Raw genomic sequence first — 18,215 nt, 5'->3', positions numbered from 1 at the left:
TTATCTCTAAAGACATTACTTTTAAATAAATTGAAAACCAACCAAATTATTCCAATTTTAATAACTTACCCATCAAGCTCAGCAGTTTCAACATAACAGAGACCATGTGGCTCACTACTTGATAGGAGAAGTAAATCAGCCTATTTTCAAAAATCATAACAAAATAATACTTGAGAAGTTAGATTGGTTGAAAGTCTTCTACAGTATATCACCTCTTGATTACTAACGAGCCAACAGAGCCTTAGAAACAAAGTAAAAGAAGTGAGATCCTGTTCTACCTCTATGTCATATGCCCTGAACCAAACCCTCCCTCTTCCCCGTTCGTCCTTTATATGCCCCTTGACTATCACAACATAAACAAGGGAAGGAGCTGTCCTATGAATTAATAACCACTTGATTCACCTTTTTTGAATGAAACATATAAATTCTATTTTCTTGCTTTGATAATTACTAACATAAAACTCTCTCCAATAAATAATTGGAAATATATGCACAAACTTTAATTACCTAGTGTCATCAGTTAAAAACAGGGAGCAGACAAAGGAGATGGGGACAAAACAGAAGGGAAATAGATGGAGGAAACTAAAAAAGTAAAATAAAAATAAGAGAGGCAAGGAAGTTAAGAAAGAGATAAAGATGGTAAGAAAAAAGTAAAAGATGGTAGGAAGTAAGAAAGGAGAGCTAAGATAAAGTAGGGACTAAGGAAGAGAGCAAGACAGAAGAGAAAATGTAGTTAAAGGCAGTGGGAAGAAATCAGAGACTGAGTAGTTTGGGTTTTTCAGAGATAAACAGTTCTATTCTGATGTCCAATTGAGCTTTGCAAATCACCTATCACAATGCAGTTTTAGAATCCTGATAGTTCTCTAAATTGGTAAAGTGCTTACCGATTTTATTTCAAATTTCTAAACTTATTTTAAAAATAAGTGTTTTTATAAAATTTTGAAGAGTCTGAATATCTAAAAAGAATTGGCTTAAATTTTAGCAATTTAGTTTGAGACATTAGCCTAACAATTTTCTAGCTATGTCTGAATCTATGACTGGCATTCCAAATCTGTGAAATTTTCTTACCTTTGTTTTTTAAAACATTAGAATTGGTTTGTTCTTGAGTCTTGGGGGTTAAATTTAGAATCAATTTACTTTCTTGAGTCTCAAGCTTTTAAATTTGCAACTCAAAAATAGGGTGTGTGTGCGTGTGTGTGCGTGTGTGTGTGTGTGTGTGTGTGTGTGTGTGTGTGTGTGTGTGTGGTTTTGTCCAAATTGGGATTGGAATAAAACAGAGCTGGGGAAAAATGCCCTGTGACAGCCCCTAAAGGAATAAGTGGGTTTGCATTACCAAGGCTCTTACACAACTCTGAATCAAAGAGCCACAGAAGCTTGTTGAGGCAGAAATTTTCTGACTTGTCACACTGTGAACAGAGCAAAGCCACATAAAGAAAGTGATGTCGCTCTTGGACCAAAAACTACCCATCCTGATTTTAAAGGGAAAAAAAAGTTTTCTGAAAATTCACCTTGATCTTACTTCCCACATTTAAATTTCAATGCATAAGAGCAGGCACAAGGCACTAAACAGGAAAAGAGCTCAATAGTCAGTCCTTGGGCCTGCACCTCTCCTCCCCTGAGCTTAAAAGGCTCATTTGAAACAAAATCCAAAATTCTCTAATCCTAAGAATCTGTGACTGAATACAGTTATGAAGTATAGAGAAAGATGCCTATTTGTACCCAGGGCTGCTTTTCTTTGAAACTCGAATCCAGTGTTACTGTTGAAGACTGGGCAGGGCTGCATTGACACTCACACCATGGTAAACAAGGGGAGGAGTCCCTGCACACAGCTGGCTAGGAACATGTGACTGAGGCGCCACTGCCATCTGGCGGTCAGATTCTCTTCTGAGCAGTGACCCAGCTTCCCACAGGCTGACCCCCACAGGTTCCAGGCTAACTGTTCCTGCTCACTGTACTCTCTGGGACCGAGACGCCTACCTTCCCCACCTCCGCCCATCTCCCCAGTTACCACCTTTCTCTTTGATGTTCTGTGAACCTTCCTCCGGCTTTCCTACTCCGTGATCGCCATGCTGCACTCCCTTCATCTATCCTCCCTTCTCCCTGTCCCTCTGCTGAGGCCTGCTGTTCCCTTTTGTTAACCTCATCCTTCAAGGCATTAATTCATTGTGGTTGAGGAGGGAGTGTGAAGGGAAGGCCCAGGGGGGCCAGGAGGATAAGCGGTCAATGTGCTCATCGTCATGCAGGCAGGCCTATTTTCTAGTGCACTCAGTCATAATTGTGAAAAGGAAAGGGCAGGAGAGCTGCAGAAAAAGCCCTGCTCATCCCTTGTCACCCCTTTCCAGAGGTGCTGTGCCAGGAGTGGAGCAACACATGGATTTCGGGGCCCACCTTCCCCAGGACTCTGAGTCTCACAGCAGGCCTCCTCAAACTGACTCCTCCAGTAAATCCTACAGGGACCCAATTCCTAGTTGATCCAGAAATTTGTGTTCCAGATGTAGGTGTTTATGATTCCAAATTATGTAGCTGATATTTTGTGAGGGTTTACTATGTGTCCAGCACCGTCCTAAGAGCTTCACAAGTGCTATTTTATTTAACGTTCACAGAAATCCTATAGCGCAGGTCCTATTGTTATCTCCACTTTACAGATGAGCAAAGTAAGGCCCAGAGGGGTTCTGTAACTTCCTCAAGGTCACATAGTAAGTGGAGGAGCCAGGATTTGAATCTGGGCAGTATGAGGCATATACTGCAAGGGATACCAAAATGATTCAAAACCTCTTTGCTTCAAGGATTTGTATAGTTTAATAAAGGCAGAATATAAGGGTTCTAAGAGCCTTATTAACAAAGTGCTATGAGGGGAGTGCAAATGAGAGTGTAACATTGGATTGCTAGTTGAGGAAGGGCATCATGGAACATTCTAGATGCAGTGAAAGGAGGTCCCCAAGGCAGAATGACTAACAGGAGTAAAGAAGTGGAAAGGAAAAGCATGAATATCCAAACTCACAGGTGGGCCAGGATATCATTAATTCCATTCAGAACCACCTATTATATGCCCTATATTTACTTTCTTTTGTGAATTATTAGTGCCTTTTCTCCTTGCTCTGCCAGGAGAGGCTGTGCTATGTCCTCCATGAAGGAACCAGTGTTTTCCAATACAACGCCCCTTCCCCAGCTTCCATGGGCAACAGAAAACAAATATTGCCATTAGAGGGAACCTGAAAAGAATGCACTGAACATATTTGGGTCCTCAGAGCCAAAGGCATTGTCCTCATAGGTTTATTAGTCATAATTAATGTTTGTTGAGTTAAAGAATAAAGTAAAATGTAAAGCAACGATAACACCTTAAAGCTATACAATTATTTAAGGATTTATAAAACCCTCTCTCATAATTGTGTCATTTTACTCTCTTAACCCTGTGAGTAGTATTCTTCCCATTGTATGGATGAGGAACCGGGGAGGTCATATCTGGCCCAGGAGTGAGGGAGGAATAGACTCTACCACACCCACCAGAAGAAATAAATTAACTCATGTAAAGCCCATGGCCCTTCCAAAGTCATTGAGGAACCCAAGGGCCCAAGAGACTTAACGCAATCCTCATGGACACGCATAGCTTAAATTGCAGAGCTGGAACTAGAATTCGGAACTTCTGATCCCAAAATGTATGCTCTTTTCCTCTGGTGGGCTACTAAATCACTGGAACACAAAACTATGAAAAACAGAAAGTATTTCACTTTGTTTTATGCTTTGTTTTGCTTTGTTGGCGTTCAAAAATCAAAACCACAATGGTGGAAGAATATTTGGATTGTGGTTCCATGACCTGATGGAAAGATAAATTTGTAGAATTAAGTTGAACACTTTTGGATCTCCTTTTATTTTTTAGGCCATTCTCACACATAGAGTTATTTATCTTCTCTATCATCTACAACATTATCTTTTATTATAATCCAAAAATAAAAATAAAAAAATAGCTCATGTATTGAGTCAAAAAATGAGAATGAGATTCTAAAAATGAAGTTTGTATGGTGATAGGTAACATTTTTATTTAAAATTTAAATTTCAGGTCCAATAAACGCATATTGGTTACTAATATGTACTAGATATATCATTGTTTTTCTAATTACAGTGATTTGAGAAGAATAAGAAAAAGATGGTGATAAAGAAGATAAGGAAGTGTGAGAATAATAATGGACATCATAAAATTTATTAACAGGCAGGCTGTTCCTCTGGTCAAAAAAAAATCCTTGCCTGAATATTTTACCCCCACTTTCTACTGTCATATAAATATGACAATTAGATATAGATCAGAGAGAGAGACACACACACAGAAAGAGATGGAAAGATAGAGATGGTTTATTTACAGCAAATAGGTTGGAACAACAAGTAACTGACTTGAAGCTGTAAAACTTAAAAGAACAATGAGGGCAATGAGACCACAAAAAAAAAAAAAAAAAAAAAAAAAAGCGCCTCTCTGGAAGTGCGTCCAAGAAAGGTGTTGAAAAAGAATAGATGAAATTCCCTGATGAGTCAAGAAAGAGCAAAAGCCCACTCCAGTCACACCTGGAGTTTAGGTCAAATTAATCTTTCTAGCCCTATCATTTCCAAAGGGTAAAACTGTCCATTCCTGTATCAGAAGAATGCCTTGGTTTTAAAACAATTCTATGAATGCCTTTTTGTGGAGGGAAAGGAAGGACTTTTCAAACAAGCTAAACAACTCAATTCTGGTAATGTTCAAATATACTCATGCCCAGTAAGGATTTTATTTCTACCACCAGTTAAGAAAAGTGAAACAACACAAGAGCACTGCTGTCAAGTGAAGGAGAAAGGTACACCTGGCTCCCATGGTCTGAGTTCCAGTAGTATCAGGAATTCTGCAGTATGTTTTTCTAATAAAATGTATTTGGTTCTTCTAATGCCAGTCAAACTCCTTGTGGTACCTGAATTATACTCTGCATTTTTCCTGGTCGCCCCAAAAAGCTAGGAATTCTGGCAATTCAGCCCAAAAGTATTCTTGAATTTTAAAATGTATATACAAATGCAAAACAAGGGGGTTCGCTACAGTAAAAAAAAAAAAAAAAAAAAAGGTAAGTAACTTCTGAATATGCCAGCTAATTGGCAATCTCAGGTGAGTTCTTTTTCCTTGCTTAAAAGTTTACTGATGAACTGACATAAATCAGGTTGCAAATTCTAAGTTTGAACAGCCAGAAGTTATGCATCTGCATTGGGCACAACATATTTTCTGATCACTTGGCTTCCAGCATCCAAGCCCAGAGCCCCTAACGCTGGTAGCCCAGACTCAAGTCAATGAGGATGACTTTTCCAATGCAGTCAGGAACAGCAAATGGTAGTGGTTAGAAGTGGGGGCACTTGAGCTAGATTACATAGACTTAACTCCTGAATGTCCCACTAGCAAGCTATTTGATGGCACTGTGCCTCTGTTTTCTCATCTGTAAAGTGAGAGCAATAAGGATAATATATAACCTGCCCTTACTGAGCTAATGTGAGGATTAAATGAGTTAATCACAGAAAGTGCTTGTTAATATTGTCTGGCATGTGACGCATGGTCAATAAATGCTAGTATTGTTTTCATGACCTTCATGACCTGGTTTCCCCCAAAATCCACCTCAGTATAACTCCTAAGTGGGTCTCTTTCAGGGTCCCATAAGTTTTGCCCCCCAAATACAAGCTCTCTGAAGCCCCTGCCAGCTCATACCAGAGTGCAGGGAGATATATTAGTACTCCTAAGTGATTCCAGTGGTTCACCTAAAAAAAATTTTCTTGCCCTTGAAAATGGTTTTGTAGGTGCTGAGTAGGTAGTCATGGGAAAACTTTGAACAAAATTATCTAATCAAGAGGTGCTGTGAGGTGGTTTTGAAGGACTCCCATCCTCGATTATTCAAAGATTAGGCCAACAGAACTACATTTGTAGGAGTCAAACAGAGAACAATGGAGATAAAAATATCATCTTTTTTTGATAAAGCTGTTATTATTGATAAAGACCAGGCTTTAGGTCTGTGGCCCAAATGGGCTTCACCCCTATTAGACAAACGTATCAAGCCACAGATGCTGGAAGCTCTAAGTTTCCCTGGCCCTCCCACTACCCCCACCACAGGGATTTGTTTCTATAACATTGATGGCATGGAAGAGCAGAGCAGAACGGACTCTCTGCACACAGGTGCAGCTCAAAAAGAATAAGAATTAAGGAAGCATCACCTAGGTCATGCGTACCACTCCCAGCTCCCAAACTCACCAATCCGAGAAGTCACTCCTAGGAGAGAGGAGAGAGCAAGTGGATGAAAGACACTTAAAGTGTTATTTTGGTGCCGTCCCTCCAAATGAAAACAGGAGGAAGAGTGGAAAATAAGCATTCTCACCCCATCATGGGAACCACCATAAAAGGCTACATCTGTGTGTCTAATACAGTAGCCACAAATCACACGTAGCTATTTAAATCTAAATTAATTAAAATTCAATATTCTGCTCTTCAATTGCACTTGTGCTTGCCTTCTGTATTTCATTTCATTGATGCTTTTGCAATAGCAAGTAAGCATACATACCATAATATAGAAAATATAACTAAATTAAAAACAAAGTCCAAGGAAAATACAAATTCAAATATAAAGGCTAGAGTGCCGATTGGAGCGTAGATATGCTGGCCACGAGGCACCACAGAGTTAAAAGCTTTGAGACATAGATTTGACTGCTTCTTTTCTGGACCCACTCCTAAAAATGTGAGAAATGAGCAGACTGAGTCCAGTCTGATGTTCCCCCTTGTTAGAGCACATTCATGGGGCTCCTAGGACTCATTGTTTTCACTGAATACCTGAAGTAAAAAACATACCGAGCACTGCCCCAGAAATATTCAGTCCCAAATAATATGATAGTTAAGTGTGTGGCATATATAGGTTTATGCTAATTCCTCTCTATTATGACACTATCTAGCTAAAGTCATTGCCAAAAACATTTGAATGCACACATCTTAGAATTCCACATGTCCCTTTTTTATAAGTTAAGGTTATCCACTTAGAAGCACCAAAACTCTTTCATTGTAATCATTTTAACTGAGAGTAGAACTCGAATGAGTTGCCTGGAGCCCTTTCTTCTTAGACAAAGAATCCTGAATATATGCAATCTTTAATTAGAGCAGATACTGTTTACTGGTATCCCACTGACCCAGAACATCTGAATTTTTGTAAATTTATATGCACTTTTCTTTTTTTTTTTTTTCCCTGTCTTCTTTCTTACAAAGATCAATATTTATTTAGCCAACATTTACCAAATGCCCCTGATGATGGACATGGTACCAAGTGTTGGAAAACAGGCAAATCAATATGCGCTTTGCCTGCAAGAATCATATAGTCTGGTGTCAGCTTACCCAGAGAATCACAGCATGGAAGGGAGTTTTGAGATCCTGTAGTGCTCTAGCTTCTTATTTGACACATGGACAAACCAAAGACAAAGAAGATAAAGTCTTTGCTGTCACTGAAGGAATAGAGCAAAGCCTCAGTTCTCACCCAGTTCCCCATCTAGTGCCCTTACACTGGATCTACCTTGATTCCACACACACAGTATGTTCTAACAGACACCACCTTCCAGGGTATTATTTCTAATCTTTAATGAGCTGAAAAACAAGATGGACAAGCAAATTTAAATTGCGGCTTAAATAAAAGTAAATAGATTGCGAGTGAGAACCTGGCAAACTGTTCTACTTATGAGGAGCTTAACCCAGAGTGGACTTTGAGACCTCTGTTTTGGCTGTCGACACCTTTTTGTTTATTTTTGGTTCCCAACTATTTTCCAAAGCACTGCGGTTACCAGAGAAATAAGCACTTCTCTACTTAAAGTGTGAACTCTTTTGTGAATGACCAGTCTACTGAGTAGTCTCCTTAGTGTGGGCTGTTCTGGAGAATTCAGTATACACAGATGGTGCATTAATGAAAGAAGACTGCTTCGGAAAGTGAATGTTTAGGAGTCTTAACTGAGTTGTCTTGTAAATAACTCTTGGGGCCATATTTTTTTCCCTGTGGTAAAATGTTTCAAGTTGATACACAAAATAGCACTCAACACAAAAAATTTCATATGTAATCTAATATATATTTGACATAAACAATAACTTGAATTTTTAATCTCTGATCTCAATAATTTTTATTACCTTAAATTTAATTTTAACTATAGTTAGTTGCATATATTTTAGTGATTAGACTAATCCCTTGAATTTTATTAAGGAAATTATAACATAGGCCACTTGAGTATATAAATTATAGTATATTTGATAAAGTAATCTCATTAATTAACATGTTATTAATTCAGCACAATCAATACACATTTTCTAATTTTTAAGGAAGAAACATATCTTTTCTCTTTCACTAGCTTATGTTTTTTTCAAATATACTGTAAATTAACAATACTAATCAGGATATTAACAGTACTAATCACAAAATATGTGAGAACAGACTTTTTAAAGTACTCAGGAGCATTTTAAAAACTCTTATTTACATCAAATATTGGTTTTCTAATTTAAAATCTTTTGTTCCTATTAATTTAAAAGATCCCTAGGGAAATACACAAGGTGATACTCACTCAACCTTATGTGAGTTACCATGTTATTGAAACTAATAAATCAATGTCTTTTAAAATATTTTATAATTGTGACTTTTTACTAATACATACTGAAGATAATTATTCTGGATTAGCAAGGATTTACTAAATTTGCAAATGTAAATACTTCCGTATATAGGCTACTTTAATCTGTGATAAATTCTTTAAACAATATTGAATACTCACAGCAACAAATTGGTTATTTTCTAATTTAATGATGTCTCCCACTTTGACATTCATCCATTTTTCATTCTGTAGTCTAAAAACAAAAACAAAATTAATTTTTTTCAAGAATGAAGACTCAGAAGTACAACCAAGGGAATGTATTCACAATGTAACATCATATAACAGAGGAAGCAGACGAGACTTTCCTAGTATGTTAGATTCAAAATGGCCTTACATTAACATGAGAACAAAGGCCCAGAGAGGTTAAGTGGTTGCCCAAAGATACCCAGTGAGTTATTGGTACTCCTGGGCTAAACTCAACATGCTAAACTCTTGGCTGAGCACACTTTCCACCACCCGCATGGTGCCAGTTTTATGCAGCAGCTATGAAATCTCAATAAATTTTAGTCATTGACATTCTTTTCAAACTCTTTATTAATACAGAAACATCATTGCCATTGCCTCAGAAGTCTATTTAACTGGAGGCAAGAAAGTGAAGGAGACAGTGGCAAGGTAGAGCAATAGCTAAAATGCAACAGGAAAAATATGTTAAAGTCTGGAAAGGACAAGAACAACAAAGCATGATAAAAGAAGCCTTGGAAGACTGAATGAGAAGGACCACCTACAAACCAGCACTGAGGCTGAAGGACAGGCTTGGTGGTATTCTAACAGGACGGCAGCTCAGAATAGAGAACAACATGGTCAACCTACTACACTGCTTTCTGTGCAGCTCATGTATACGATGGAGCCCCAAGCCCACCCTCCACCCAGTTCAAAGGGGTTTATTATGAAAAGCTCTTGTGTCCATTGAATCTGGCCCCTGGTGACAACTTAGTCAGGGCTGCCCAAAACCAGACAGGCCCTCTGGATACAGACCACCTGGGTCAGTATACCATGATGCTAATCATTCCTTCTGAAATTCCCTGAAATGTAAACCAGCTTTGTTTTCTAACTTGGAAGTTTTCATCACATTTCTTTCTCAGAGATTCCCTTCTAAGAGAAAAGGTTGGGATGAGTAGAGCAGGTTTGCCCAACAAGTTGAGGTGGACAGGTTAATTTCATTGTACTTTAAAAAAAAATTAACCTAATTTACTTGTTTTATAGCCTGGAAAATAGTTTTAAATATTTATTCAACTGTGAAATATGCCTCACACTATCAACTCTGCTGGATCATTTGGCTTAAACACTCAAAGAATTTTTCTTTAATACAGATCCAAGTACATGTTGTTCTGGAAATTTTTCAATTGCAGTATTTTCATCTCTAGCCAGAATTCAATCATTTTTCCAATGCTACACTTTTCTGAACTTTATCTAGTTTGACAACAATAGAAGAACCTAAGAAGCCTTCTAAATCTCGTTTATCTTTACAGGTATGAATTACATGCTGGTTAATTTCTCCTAGAGACACCTCCTCTGGCACCTTAGTGACACTTCTCAGCAAACAGTATCTCAGAAAAAATAGGCATGAGTGGATGGAGAAGGCTATTGTGTCATTTTTGGAAACTGCACTGCTACCAAATTGCCTTGAAGTCTCTATTGAAAGTGCACCTGCCTCAGGAAGAAGTTGAGATGATATTGCATTTTATTTCCAAACTCTTATTCTTCCAACTTGTATAGTACAAGCTCTAGGAAGGATCATACAAGAAACAGTAGGCAGTAGTCCTGGATGTTGACGCTGAGCCTAGCACAATCCAAACTACTTCATCAATAACCTGTACAATGGACAATTGGACACACTTTTCAGATTTGTGGACAGCACCCTAACAAGAAGAAAGCACAGCCCACACAAAGTAAGATCATGATAAGAAAGTGTCTTATGACTTGACAAAGTTATCAGAAACTGAACAAAGAGTAAGAAAAAGAAGTACAAAATAGATTATTTTAAAGAGGAGAAAGTAACACTCTACAAATGTAACTAGAGTTTACAGAAAAAGAGCCTGGAGATATTGGTAAGCCACAGGCTGTGTGAGATGCCTTGCTTAACCTCTGACTTGAATATATCCCTGTAGAACAATCAGTATGTACAATACAATCAGATGAGTTTTTATGTTATTCCCTATTCTATCTTATTAAATATTGATATATGTAACTATACTTAACTGGGAACTCAGAGATACATTTAATGAGCACTAAGGGTCATAGCAACAGAAGTACCCAAACTTACTGAATAAGCATAAACTGATAAAGACCTGTAAACGAATTTAAATAATCTATATTTTGAATCCAACCATTTTTCTTGTCCTACCTACAACCACCACCACTGACAACAATATATAAAAAATGTCCCAGCAGCACTGTAGGGGCAGACAAAATTATTTGCTTTAAAACTCATCTTCAGAGTATTTCTAGACTTCTAAAATTTTAGCCTGTATGGTGATTGGGTTTTGTCACCAATTTGAAACATGAAAGCAGACACTCCCTGGCTCTACATGTGTGATGCAGCTGTTCTCAGGGTTCGTGTTTAAAGCAATCTTGCACCACAGCTCTTCTAGAGGGACATAGGATGGCCTTTTGGGTTGTGAAGGTGATACTGGCTCCACAGACTCAGCACCTTCAAACTTTGCTTTTGCCGTTGTCAAAAGATAAAAGCTCCTGTAGATGAATTGCAGTATATGAATATTCTGCAAAGAAAGGAGAAGTTGTAAGATTTTAAAATGTGGCTCAAATTTCAGCATCATATAATTATTTCAGAGTATAAAACTCTGACGTAATCTAGTTAATGCGTCTTAGAATCAGGTTTTTTTTTTAAATACATATGGGATAATGAGATAGACTTTACCTTAGCAAACTCATAAGCCAATTGCTAAATAAGCCAAAATCCAAGTAAAAAATTCATAAAATTTAAATTCCAAAGGCACCATAAAACATATGGAGTTTAACTGCCACAGAACAGCAACTAGAATTATTTGAAGCAATTTTTTAAAAAATATACCACTATACATCTACTCTCAGAACTCTGAGTTCTAAGAAAAGGAGGTAAGAGATAGCAACTGCAACTAATAATTTTTGATAAACTGGTCTGTACCTGCTTCTTCCTGATGAGGCATAGCAAGGTAAGAGCTGCTAGACTTTGCTGAAAATCTCCTTGAGAAAATGAAAGTCTGAGAGTGAGGCAGCACCTACCATGCTCCATATCACTAGACCATTGCTTTCAGAAGCTGAAAATCAAGTGTTGACCTTAAGCAACACTTTTGGAAGCAATATTGCAAGTGTATTGCTAAAGCTTAAGAAACAAGAGGGGATTTTCAATGGGTTCATCAAGGTCATCCTTTCCACGTTCTAATGCTCCTGATTTCCCACCAGCAACATGGATTCCCGAAAAGGGGATTTCCTCACAAGCTACAGAAGTGTTGGGGTACTAGAGACAGAAGATAATAAAGGTCAATATAATTGACCTCCCCTAATTAACCAATCAATCCACTTACGCTGAGCTTGGTTTCTTCTTTAATCTCAAGCATATGTCGGCCCTATAACATTCAAAAGTATTCCCTTGCTGATAAACTTTGTTTTGTTCACCACTTCATCCTGAGGACTTCATCCTGAGGACTTCATCCTGAGGACAATGCCTAGTTCACAGCAGGCACTCAGTAAGTATGTAGTGAATGAATGATAAATAAACTAAGGAGTATAGAATCATCATTTCCAAAACATTTGTTGAATGATAGCATTTGCCTGAATGCCTAAAAAGAATTATAGCATCCAACATTTATTTAGTGCTTACTGCATTCCAGGAACGGTACTGATCCCTTCATGTATAAGGTGCCAAATAAAATAAATAGCACCTCATTAAATTTGAATTTCAGATAAACAACAAATTATTTTTAGTATATATTCCATGTAATATTTGGGACACATTTATACAAAAACATTATTATTGTTTACCTGAAATCCAAATTTAAATAGAGTCTTTTATTTTAATTTGCTACATCTGGCAACACTATTCATGTATCTTATCTCATTTAATCCTCACAACAGTCCCAGAGATAGGTATTGTTTTGACTCCCATTTTATAGAATAGGACACTGAGGTTCATGCAATCTTTGCCTTATTTTGCAGTATCTATCAAAAGTTTAAATAACCACACACTTTGAAAACTGATCCTACAGGTACTCAAATATGAATGTACCAGGATATTTACTGCAGCATTATTTGTAACAGAAATTGATTAGAAGCCACGAAAATGTCCATCAAGAGGAATTAGATAGATGTACCATGAAACACTTATTTAATCACAGTTCATTCACTCAATGGAATATAGTGCAGCCACTGAAAAGAATAAGGTAGGTCTATATGTGCTAATATGAAATATGCTGTTAGTTACATTATTAGGTAATGTAAAAAGAAGTAAGTGCATGTAGAATATATTATACATGTTTATAGGCATAGAAAATTTCTTGAAACATACACAAGAAACTACTGTGGTTGACAATAGAGAAATAAAATGAAGAGAGAAATTGGGGTGGAAGAGAGACTTCATTTCCATTTTATGCTCTTTTGTACTGTTTAAATTTTTTGGCATTACACATATTAGTATTTTAATGGCCAACTGGAAGGAAGAATAGAAAAAGAAGAAGTAATAGAAGAAAACTTTGCCAAGGTCACATGTAAGTGGCAGGTCTAGGACCAGAACCCAAGTTTGTCTGGCTACAAAGCTCATGCTCTTAATAAATCTATATTTATTGTTCCTGTTTACTTTATTTCCCAGAGTAATTATGTATTAGCTATATAGAAAAAGATTAGACCCTAAGGAGCTGAAAGGACCCAATCACGGCAACAGTGCACACTCCTGGCATTTAAAACCAGTTGATCCAAAGACAGCTTACAATCACGATCCCCTGACACAAACATTCAGTGGACAGCAGCAGTTTCTGGTTCTTTTCAATCCCAGCACCATCAGGGCTGCGCTAGAGGAAAACAGACAGCTTGGCCCTAATCCCCTAATAACAGACTGGTGAACAGGATCTCATTACACTGAGAATGAACATAATGCTCATGTCTTTGGAATCTATTTATTTTAAAGAATGCAGATTTTCCCCTTTTTCTCCCTTCATTTTAGCAAAATGCTTATGCTGAGGCAAAAATCACACAGGGAGGTCTTTGGTCAGCTGCTGAAGATGCTCTCTCACAAATTTTGCCAGGGAGGAGGGTGAGAATAAGAGGAGATGATGAAAGATGTAGTGCTACAGCATAGAGAATTTAGTTTAACAATTTGCTGAGAAAAAGTAATCAATCTTACAGATGCCCTGCCTAATTTATATAAATCCTATTGTGCATTATTCAGATGCAGAAATAGACACACAATTTAGCCTTCCTATTTTGAAAATAAAATGATCAACTCACTAAGTTTTACCTGAACAGTAAGCCTGCTGAATGTTGTACAGGAATTGTATTCTCTTTCATCATTTTCCTAAACTGAAACCCTTGCCCAAATGAACCTCCTAAGACTCTATCTTCTGTAGATTCTTAGTAGGATTCTGTGAATAGATGGCTATAGATTATGAAGCCACAGGAATTCAAAAGAAAATGATTTCAGAGAAAGACTATTCCATCTGTTCTCACTTATGAAAGCTAGAGGAAATATCTTAGATTGACCTTGGAGAAAACAGAGCTATTGGTCTAGGTTGGATTCCTGGGTAGTAGATTTAGAGGGAGCTTTGTGTATAAGAGGTTAATTGGCAAGTTCTCTTGGGATTAACACCTGTAAGAGAGGAAGGAAGTACTGCTGGGCAGAGGGAGCAGTTGGGCTGTTGATGCAGCCACAGTGAAAGCAACAGCCACACCCACGGAGAGCTCTGGAGCTGCAACAGGCCTTTAGAATAGGATCAAAGGGAGCAGGACTTTATATCATGGCATGATTTAGTCATTGGATGCAGGATGACCCCAAAAAGGAGGAATGTCCTTAAACAAAACACTCTAGTCAGCCAAGGGCAATTCCCAGAGAGGGCTGCGAGCTGAAAGTTATATGTGGGCAACACTCCTGACAGCTGGGAAAACATGTTCTGTAGTCCTAAGGGGGGATGTGGGTGGCACAGCAAAACATCCACTACAAACTGAGAGCCCATTCCCAGATTTGCTATTGACATCTTCATGTATTTATAACATTTCCTTGGGGGTCAGGGGGCAGGGGACGTCTCACTTTGTTGCCCAGGCTGGTCTTGAACTCCTGGTTTCAAGTGATTTTCCTGCCTCGACCCCCAAAGTGCTGAGATTACAGATGTGAACCAATATTCCTTTTTTTAATTCTAAGCTTCACCTTTCTGTCATTTCAGTTTCAATACTATAAAGTTAATGCAGGTAAGTTGCCATGAATCTTTGTGCTTCCCCCATCCAAGTTTAAAACTTTTGGGGAAAACAAATCTGTAAAATCTGAGGTCATCTGATTCACCTCCTTTGCCAACAGTAGAATAAAGTTGGGAGATACATTTCTAGTATCTATCCATTAAAAATATTCTACAGATAATCACTGACTACCTAACTATCCTAAGAATAATGTCTATAGGAAAAAATCACTGTTCCCAAAATCTTTCTTACATGAAGAACATATTTTGATTTAAAAAATGTACTATCACCTTAGCCAAGTAGATCAACTATTCTCTTCATCTAAGTGGCCACACATTATTTTGAAAAAATCAGAGAATTCACTCTTACTAAGCTTAATCACAAGTAATTCTCCTCTTTTTGAAAAAAACAAATACCCCAAAAGAAGATAGTTTCCAATGGAGAAGAAAACCTGGATATCTTAGTTCCAGGATAAAAGGTCTATGTTATATTTTTTCATTGCCTCTAGTGATAGTCTCAATCAATTTTCCTATACAGAGCCAAGTTAAGTGATAACCCAATGTCTCTTAAACTAGAAAAAAATATTGGCCGCCTTACATGTCAACTAATAATACAAGCCATAGCAACACAAAGCAAAAGTGTTGGTGTGATGTGGTTTGCTGTGGCCAGAAAACCTAACATTCTGGAAACAGCATTTCTGATTTTATAGCACAAAGTACAATTAAAGGTATCACTGGAATATCAGGAGTTAATATACTTATTAGGTTAGCAGTAATATTGTCCCAAACACTTTTTAAGAAAATTTCAAGATGTCACTTTAAAATAAGTTGTAATGTTTATTATCCCTAGTTCCTCAAAAATGGGATAGCACATAAGTCGAATTCTTTTTTTTTTCTTTTCTTTTCTTTTTTTTTTTTAAGACATTCTCACTCTGTCACCCAGGCTAGAGTGCAGTGGCACCATCTTGGCTTACTGCACCCTCGACCTCCTGAGTTTGAACTATTCTCATGCCTCAGCGACCTGAGTAGCTGGATTACAGATGTGCATCACCACACCTGGCTAATTTTTTGTATTTTTAGTAGAGACAAGGTTTTGCCATGTTGGCCAGGCTGGTCTTGAACTCCTGGCCTCAAATGATCTGCCCACCTCAGCCTCCCAAAGCGCTGGGCTTACAGGCATGAGCCACCGAGCTTGGACCTAGAATTCTTAATGAGTTGATCACTGGCATATGCTGTATCATCACCCTTCATTAATGAGTTTAAGACCACTCTTATGTGTACAAAATGACCACTCTATTCTAGACACTATGCTGAGTGTCAGAGCTGCAAGTGGAATTAGATACAGACTGTGGTTATCAAAAAACCTGGAGACTAGTGGAAAAATATAAGTCTGGCTCTTAAATAACCGCAACTAAACTATCTCTGTCTTCTGATACCTGGAGTATGTGGATATTCTTCCCATCAACAATGAAGATTACCTGCACTTCAGAATGAACTCAGTGTTAGATTGTTTGCCATACAGCTGTCATCAAAAGTCCAGTGAGAAAACTGATAGACCAGAAAGACTGTCTAATAAAGGATATATTAACTTTCATTTCTCAATATATTCCAAGTTTTGTCCCCATAAATGGTGAGCTCATCAGAAAACTATATGTCTGGACTGTATTACTCTGGTCCCTCTAGGCTTGTCTTCTCAGAATCATGGCTTAACATCAACGCCAACAGATTTCAATCAGGATTTATTTATAATCATGGGTAAAACATCTCTACTCGCTGAAGCTTCAACCATTATGTCACTCATAGTTTTCTCAGGACCAGGATAAATCTTCTTGCTTACAATTACCAGAGTACTTCCTGTCATTAGACCATCAGCTTTGTACCCTCAGCACCTTCATTATAAGGAGAAACAGAGTTTGAGGCAATGTAAATCCATGAATGACAAATCTTGATGGGTCATTTCAACAAAAACCCAGAAATTTTATAGTAAGACTCTGTTCTTTGAGGATGACTTTTTAGGAACAATCTTGACACTTGCAGAAACCAAATTATATTCAGAATGGACCAGAAATTGGAATTTAACTTTTATACCTTTAAAGAAGAGAACATTGGCCCCCTTGTTTATGAAGGAAATGATGCAGCATAGTAGAAGAGTATGTGTTGTAGAACTGGAAAACATGCACTGGAGTCCAAGCTTCAGCACCAACCAGCCTTCAGGCAAGATATTGATTGAGACTGGAATTCCCTGCCATGACCTACCAAAACTGGCTCTTATCAACCCCTCAGAATTTCTTTATTCAGAAAACTGAGGTCTTTAAAATACCATAACCCACCTAACATTTAAACACTTTCAGATGAAATAAATTCATTAAAGCATTTTGTAAACTGTAAAATATATACATTTTAAATATTGTGGCTATTTTTTATTATTATGAAGCACCTCATTATAAGGATTGTACATTCTGATTTTGATTTCAAGTCTTCAAAGGAGCTATCTGCACTCACTTTCTCTACTTCTTCACTGTCCATGCTTTTTCCAATTAGGATTTTGTCTCCATCCTTCCAACTACAACCTCTCTGGTCACCCTGTATGTTACTAAATCCAATGATCAGTTCTCAGTCTTCACTTTATTTATCACAGTTGGCCACCCCCTCTTTCTTCAAACCCTTTCTTTGTTTTAACTCCAGAACATACAACTAGTTTTCCTCTTATTTCATTAGTCATTGCTTCTCATGCCCTTAGCCAGCCCTTTCTCTTTTGCCCATCTTCAAGCTTTAGAGTGCCTGAGAGTTAGAGCTCCTCTCCCCACTATGTAGGGCCCAGAATCTTCATCCTAGGTGGCCAAATGACCTTTTCTTTTTTTTGAAACAGGGTCTCTGTTGCTCAGGCTGGAGTGCAGTGGCATGATCTCTGCTTGCTGCAGCCCCGACTTTCCAGGCATCAATCCTCCTACCTCAGCCCCCTGAGTAGCTGAGACTGCAGGTGCATACCACCATGCCTGGCTAATTTTTATATTTTTAGTACAAATGGGGTTTTGCCCAGTTGCCCAGGCTGGTCTCAAACTTCTGCTCTCAAGTGATCTGCTTGCCTTGGCCTCCCAAAGTACTGAGATTACAGGCATAGGGCACTGTAATCAGCCTCGGATGAGTTGGGTTTTTTTGTTTTTGTTTTTGTTTTTTTAG

At 37.9% G+C, this 18,215-nt stretch overlaps 1 protein-coding gene across 4 annotated transcripts in view; it reads right to left on the bottom strand.

Moving 5' to 3' along the window:
- LOC105490532 (ATPase phospholipid transporting 8B4 (putative)) overlaps positions 1 to 18,215 on the bottom strand; it is a 276,940-nt gene that overhangs the window by 165,667 nt on the left and 93,058 nt on the right. For all 4 annotated transcript variants that reach the window (XM_024795544.2, XM_011756284.2, XM_011756282.2 and 1 more), the window contains 2 exons: positions 8,779 to 8,851; positions 70 to 140 (listed from right to left, as the gene is read on the bottom strand). In XM_024795544.2, the coding sequence (XP_024651312.2) occupies positions 70 to 140; positions 8,779 to 8,851 (144 nt within the window). The remainder of the gene's footprint in view (positions 1 to 69; positions 141 to 8,778; positions 8,852 to 18,215) is intronic.

Source organism: Macaca nemestrina, chromosome 7, assembly GCF_043159975.1.
Source record: "Macaca nemestrina isolate mMacNem1 chromosome 7, mMacNem.hap1, whole genome shotgun sequence".
Taxonomy (NCBI): Eukaryota; Metazoa; Chordata; class Mammalia; order Primates; family Cercopithecidae; genus Macaca; species Macaca nemestrina.
The sequence above is the reverse complement of the archived record's forward strand: the minus strand, read 5'-3'. Positions and strand labels throughout refer to the sequence as shown.